Genomic DNA, 7,433 nt, shown 5'->3' with positions numbered 1-7,433 from the left:
GTCTGACTTTTAAAAAAAAAAATCGTATATTTCGTAGGTTGAAACCCCTTCTACTGGATCTGATTGTGAGTATAAAATTAAAGACTGAAGAAACTGTTCGCTTGCCATTTTGCACAAGTGACTATAACTACAAGAGGGGCTGTTAATCTCTGCAGTCTTTTGCATGATCCCTACGATGCGAAAAGTTGGCGGCAGGATTACATCGGGGATCGGGGATTATTGTCCGTTTTATCAACATCGGATTAATTGTTTTCTAATTATTGTGCCGCCTACTCACTCCGTGCAACTGTTTATCAGCGCGTGTCAGGCCTTTGCGCATGTCCTGAGCTTCGGAGGGTTGGTGGAAGGATCGGAACATGACGTATAAGCGACGACCGCGCTCTTTGACTCGCATAAAGGACCGCGCGCCGATACCTACACTTGCGACGAAGATCGAGAGAAGTGCCCTGTTACACGGTTCGAACGCTGGAATTCATTCGAGTAACGATTAAACCGGAAGTACTCCGACAGCGACGAAGGAGTTCGAAAGAATCCACTGCGAAAAGTTCACCCGTTCTCATGACTACCGGCGCCATGAAGGTAAGATTTTTTATCGAAACGATATGAAATTACTCTTCAAATCTATCTGCTACAAGCATTGGGATCAATTTTTTGAAAAGAAGTTGAACAATTGATGATTCAAAATTTTAAATTAACATAACTAACAATGCTAACGTTATAAAAAAAAATTTCTGATAATTGCGTAAAAATTAATTTTCAATATTATTTACTAGATGTTGAGGGATTTGAAAGCATTTGAAACGCAGCATCCGTATCTAAGCTTTTATTTGTAAATCCAGTATTTTCTGTTTTTGTGTTTTTCAACTTACGAATTTAATGGCTTGACAAACACTCGTCGTCAGTTTCGATCATCTCGTAATAAAATTAATATGCAGCATCAATTTTCGGCCAGTCAATCTCTTTGAACAAATAGAAAAATGTCTTGGGCCAAATTTACTGGGTTTCGCCTATAGCTTTATGCAGAGTCAATGAAATTTCTGTGAGTCGACAATGCTTCAAAGAATTATAAACCCACTTGTACTTCTTTCGCGTGGAAAACGTAACTTGCTAATTCTGAGTATCTTCAAGTATCCTATTCAGCCCGTTGGCAATGCGTTTCGTCTGTTTATTCTATAATTACAATACAGTAAGTTGTTAGTTTTCTGCCATTAATCTACAGTAACTCTTTCATTAAAAATATTGCACCAATGACTATTTGCATTTATTAGAAGATAGATCATAATTGAAAGAACCCAAATGCAAATATTTATCCACATGCATTCAAGAACAGGTAATTCCACTTCCCTAATCCATTCAACCAAGCTACCTAACTACACCTTATTTACGTCAAAAACAAAATTCGTCCAATTGTATTAAACAAATAATTTTACTCCATATCTATAATACAGTTCAACTTATTGATAAATAGATGAATATCTTGTCCAATCGAGTAGATAATCACTGAATTATATTCAGGCGATTAGAATATTCTTCAAAATCTACCGAATATTTACCGAACTTAATGAAATATTGCAGCCACGGGTGTGTGTTCAAAAAACTCAGAGCGTTTTTACTGTTCCTATACATCTTATAAACATATCATCAGAAAATTTTCATTACCAGAAGACAATTGAAATATTTGAATTCAGATCCCACCAACCAAATAATAACATATTTGTGTTTACAGTGAAAAAAAAAAAAAAAAAAAACGACATCGCGAAGCAGAATCGAATCACACAATCCATATTACAGAATAGAGTAGGTAGTTTAGTATGCCGTTAGCGACGTACCGCAGTTGCAATGCATTTTGCATATTTTCCGCGTTAGTGTGCGGCGATGTCTATCAGTTGCGGAAATCGACGTCACGTCGATTACGAGCGGATTATACTCGTGCAAAATCTTGAACAAGAGGTAAGAATTCTAGTACAGCTCCGGTACGGTGAATCAAATTTCGCAGATGGACCAATCGTCAGATTCTTCCTGAAGATTCTTCACCCTCGTTTTTTTTCGTCTTTATTTCGCGATAAACCCCGACGCCTCAACGTCAGAGCGACGGTTTAACTTGTTGCTGGTGTCCAACAGTTTCGTTATTTACTCGGGCAACGGCTTGGCTAATTGACGGTAGAGTGAATTTGTTATACAAGGGATAATTAATGGTGCATACATGTTTCGGCATGTGTAATGCGTACATCTAATTAGGTTGGACGAGGTATTCGGCGATTTTATTACACGTCACTCCTGGGGAAAATCATAAAAGGGTTGTTCAAATAACGGCTACAGCATCGCGGACTCTGAATATCAATCATGTTTCATGAAGGTAAGATTGCGGGCTATAAAACAGGAGTTAAGGTAAAGCGCGGCTCTACTTTTATGCCTATAAAACTCACGTGACAACCAGATTCTAGAAAATTATGCTAAAATGTGAATAATTAGAGTAACGATTTGAACATCGTTGGAACTAGAAGAAAATTTGATACTAATAATCGTTGAGTTTGATTCTGGTTGTTGTTACTACACTTTTTGCACCAACAAAAAATTATCATCATTTTTTAAAGAAAATATACTTCGCGTGACCATAATAAAAAAAAAAAAAAAAAACAGTTACACAAAATTCAGATTTATATTTTACCGAGAAATATATTTTTCAGTAATGGTAAGAATTGAATGAACAGACTTCCTTTCCATTGAATAATCTTTGGAATCATCTTGTTTTTTACGATAATTTTCTTTATCGAAACAATACAAGCTTCACTTAGAAATGCAAAGAAATACTAACGATTAGAATCAGATTAACGATAACCTCCGACAAACTCTGGAGTAACCGAGTTAACCGGTGAATTCGCTAATTACTTTGTACAGACAATCGAAGGGTCCAGCATTTATTCGAAATGTTGAAATTCTCATTGTTTCACCCGCTTTATTTATTTATTGTTTTGTTTTTTTCAATCAGAAAAATCACATCCAGGAGGTAATACATTTCTACTTTACCAATTTGTCAAGTTTGACTTGCCGTACAGTAATATTCATTATTAAAACGTCTTAACCTTCCGGCTAACTTGTTTCCCGGTCCAAATCAAAATACGATTTCGATTATGTACGAATTTTGTAACAACGACCGTCGATGCAATAGATTAGGAATCATTTTCCCACAATTTGTACAAAATCGAACTTGCATTTTGTTTCGGAGCTAAAGCAAGTTAACCGGAAAGTCGAGGCGTCATTGAAAATCACTATACACACCGAGTTCCCTTGAATGTGAATCCTCCACCAACTTGCTTGCGTTTCAACCTGCTCCAAGTGTGCATTAACCGGTGAATCTGGCCTAAGTGATTTAAAAATTGATGTAAAAAAGTCTTTTAGATTTATTCCGTACGACATGGCTTCGCAACTGAGCTGCTCTCACACAGAAATCCATAACACATGTGGTACCGCATTTGTATGTATTTCCCTCGATTCTTCGACGCTTGGAACGTAGAGGATGATGCCAAACATCCTTGTGGTTGGCCTATCTTGACTGCCTGACAGATCGGTTCAGGAGACTTGATCGGATTTCGTAGCCATATCGCAGGGCAGATTTTCGAATTCCATTATGAACGAGACTCGATACTTTAACCGGGTTTTCACGCCCCGTGGTACACAGTGTTGTTAAAACATATACAGCGTGCAACCCGGTACGTGTTGACGTGTGAATTTTTCGCTTTGATTTCCGAGATTGAAGAAAAGCCTGAACCTGTTCATTTTAAGAAAGAATTCCGTGGGTATCGATACCTGTATTTATGTTTATGGTGGCTCCTGATATGGTCATCATAAAATTTTGGTACGTCCACTTTGAAATGAATTTTAAAAAATGTATCCTAAATCAGAGACTCCTACCTTAGTTCTAAATTCTGCCGCAAAGCCTTCGATTCTTCACATTTAATAATATGTATAGAATTTTTACCACCGTGTGGTTGATATTATTTTCTGAAAGATGTGTCGGTTGGATAATCTGAAACTGCGCAAATTTCTTGAATAATCATTAACTGCAAAGTCCCAAAAACCGTGGGATATTCAAATGAAAAAAAAAATAAAAATTTGAAGTCATAAAGCAGAATTTCAAATTGAGATACCAATCTGAGAATTTGGCTATATTTTTTTACTTATTTATTTGTGGATATTGAGCCTGTGGCAAGTAACAACATACGATAATGACCACACGAAGGATCATTCATTTTCGAATTTCTTATCTCAACTTCCTGTCCTGACAGTTATTCCTTTCGAAGAAATAACGATAATCCTGCAGACACATATTTAGGAAATGATTTGTTTTAGAAGTTTATATAAGTATTGCAATCATATTTTGTCGAACAACAATTTCTCTGACTAGCCGTTGTGTGACAAATCATTGAAAAAAGGTTTCATCTTTTCTTTGAGATTTTATTGAAGTATGTAAAAGTATAGTGCTGTCAAAAAGTTTTTTTTCCAAATTACAACCTCAGTCAAATTTGTTGAACTTTTTTTCTCAATCATGATATTGTAGACATTATTGTTCAAATAAGATGGATTATCGAATTCCACGTTGAAGAATTGGATTCCCTCATGTTACCTTGTAAGTCTACCTTCTTTTGTGTTTGCACAGAAAAATCCATTCCCATTTTCATACTTTCAACCAAGCAAAATAAACATTTCAGTAATCCAGAATCACGTCCAATTCATCGAAGTTGTATTTACAGTAGCGTTATCATTTTGTCGAACTTATTTATCCATCAATATCTACGTATTCCTAATAATACATAGACAAAGATATTATAAGACAGCGATGCTATATTAAAAAATTCGCATGCCTCGAAGCGACCGACCAAGTATTTGATCTTTGGTTTCATGCATCAATAATATGGGACGAAGAAAAACCTTGTAAATACGTGAAATAATGTACACAAAGTCTTTCATCTGCGTATGAAAATTTTTATGAATATTTTACGAAATTATAGCTCGAAGATATGACCATGTTGATCCGGTATCATTTCTTTACTTCCAATAGAATCGTGAAATTGAATAACAAGTCAACCGGCAAATACGGTATTACATTATTTATTGAACGCATAATCAAATGTATCGAAAAATTTTACTTCGTCCCATCGTACCTACAATGCCGTCCACGTTCTACCGATTCTCTTATTAACCCTGCAACAATGACCCGCGTTATAAATTTTAATACATAGAATATTGTATTATTAATATTACTTCTATTAATAATAAATGTAATTATAATATCAAGGTCGAAAGCGATAATCTGTTGTACAATATTTGACAGTTTAACAAGGTGCCGTCTGTCGAACGAGCTGTCACAGAATATTATAAAACACGGTATTGACAACCGTTTATAAAAGGCAATTATAATTCTCTGGCGATATTAAATACGCGCGCGAATATACTCTGATGAAATCCATTTGATTGAATGTCAAGTAAACATCGACTACACCCCTGAATTTTTTAACGACGGGATCAAAGTTTTCTTCCAATCTTTGCCTTAAACTCTTCTACTCATTATATCACCCGCTGAATCGATCCTGTATACAAGTTGAAAAAAATTTATAACAATATATTGCAACGGTATAATATAATTTTCATTGATTAATATCCAACTGACATACGGAGAAACATATAGACTCAACACAACTCGTTTTTACATTGCATTCATTACATTTTAGATCAGATTCACTCATAATTAACCGGACAGGATATGTTGCGCTACAACTACGTATAATTATCAATTATATTCGTTACGCAATCCGGAATAAGGCCTGATTATTAGCTTCAACGGCTAATCGCGGTTACCAAATAACACGCGTTGTTTATTCGATATGACGTAACAGGATACAGAGATGATGCACAACTGCTGTTGAGTTTTGATATAATTTGGTTCAGGTGTAATTAAAATCGACGATAAGTGTCATCGTGCAGTTTTGCACTTGACCAGTTTTTTCTGCTTTGTTTTTGCTCAATGCAATAATCAACATTCCTCACACGGTGTTATTACTTCTTTTTTCATTACAGGTCTCAGGATTCGTCTCTTGTGCCATTGTGATTATTGTTTTCATTGCCGTCGTAAATTCAGCCGTGCCACAGGACAGGGTACGTAAGATTTTGAAAAAGAGAAGCTAAAACAAGTTTGCATAAACTGCAGACGAATGAATAAAATCTCAAAACTCACAACTACCTTTTACTCTTCCGTCACTACAGATAGACTCGCAGATTTTGGATCCATTCGTGGTGGACGTTAAGGCAAAGAGACCATTCTGCAACGCTTTCACCGGTAAGTTTCACCAGTTGAATATCTATAAACGAATTCTCAAAATCTAATTACGTTTCTTCGTCTGCTGTAAATTTTGCCTTTTACAAAATTCCAAATTTCTTCAAACATTCGAGCTTCATGCAGTATCTGGAAATTCTTAATCCTTCTCTATTCCGTATTCGAATTTATTTTTTTTTCTATAAAGGTTGTGGCCGAAAGCGAAGCTCTCCTGTTGCCATCCAAAACTTGAATCCCTTAGGTGGGGAAGGTATGAAAATCGTTCGACTTCCGCTTCCGTTGTACCGCGCTCTGCTGCATGCGGCCTCTTCCCAGGAAATGAATAATCAAATAATTGACCACCAGGATCAATCCGCTGGAGACTTTAACAGGCTTCAAGAAATTCCCGTTCAAGAATTCGAAATTCCCGCGCAAAAATTCCAACCACGTGACCAATACGAGAGTTAATTTCTTAGTTTAAGACCTATTAATACATGTCATGATACATATGTGCCAAGTATAATGACTAAATTAATGAATACTCAATTGGTATCAGAGCTATCTTACTTAACTCGTTTTGTTTATGCAGGCTGGAAAATCGATCGTCTTATTATTTGATACTTCATCCCGTCAACGATATCAAATCAGATTACTTTATTCGGTATATTCTAAAAAAAAAATTCAGCTGTGGTTATCGCTCTGTCTAAGTATCTGGATAGATAAACTATTTGTTATTCAATATTCACTCGTCATTAGTTCACTCTATTCAACATAATCGATGGTTAAGCAATGGGAAGGCTAATTTTGTTAATTTCAAACATGAGACCCGGATTATTATGCCACATGAATAATCTCTACGATTACTATACCTGCATAATAACACTGCGATAACCTATATACGCCGAGATTTAAATGTAATGTCTAATAAAGTATCATGATTTCCTGTAACACGCGCAAGTGCGTTAATCGAATCATAAAAAACATTCTTTATCCGCTGCACCTTCCCATCCGTACGCTCCGCATATGGTGTGTAAAAATCGTGAGCCGGAAATAATTTACCCAGAAATATAATTCAAATCCGTACATACCTTAGTTTCCTTAGGTGAAACTAGAAATCCACGGC

At 35.9% G+C, this 7,433-nt stretch overlaps 1 protein-coding gene across 1 annotated transcript; it reads left to right on the top strand.

Moving 5' to 3' along the window:
• The first annotated feature begins 396 nt into the window (after nucleotides 1-396).
• On the top strand, nucleotides 397-7,258 carry LOC124409429. Its single transcript, XM_046887029.1, has 4 exons — nucleotides 397-579; nucleotides 6,076-6,153; nucleotides 6,262-6,334; nucleotides 6,519-7,258. The coding sequence occupies exons 1-4, from the start codon at nucleotides 559-561 to the stop codon at nucleotides 6,776-6,778; spliced, it is 432 nt and encodes a 143-aa protein (XP_046742985.1). The 5' UTR covers nucleotides 397-558; the 3' UTR covers nucleotides 6,779-7,258.
• The last annotated feature ends 175 nt before the right edge of the window (nucleotides 7,259-7,433 follow it).

This window comes from Diprion similis, chromosome 8, assembly GCF_021155765.1.
Source record: "Diprion similis isolate iyDipSimi1 chromosome 8, iyDipSimi1.1, whole genome shotgun sequence".
In the NCBI taxonomy this organism is placed as follows: Eukaryota; Metazoa; Arthropoda; class Insecta; order Hymenoptera; family Diprionidae; genus Diprion; species Diprion similis.
Note: the sequence above shows the minus strand (reverse complement) of the source record. Positions and strands in the feature narration are given on the sequence as shown.

What these genes read in the sequence shown, in the direction of transcription:
- LOC124409429 (XM_046887029.1), top strand. Translation starts at nt 559, where the DNA reads ATGACTACCGGCGCCATGAAG. An exon ending in CAGCCGTGCCACAGGACAGG is followed by an intron (nt 6,154 to 6,261) that starts GTACGTAAGATT and finishes CCGTCACTACAG; the next exon opens with ATAGACTCGCAGATTTTGGA. An exon ending in ATTCTGCAACGCTTTCACCG is followed by an intron (nt 6,335 to 6,518) that starts GTAAGTTTCACC and finishes TTTTCTATAAAG; the next exon opens with GTTGTGGCCGAAAGCGAAGC.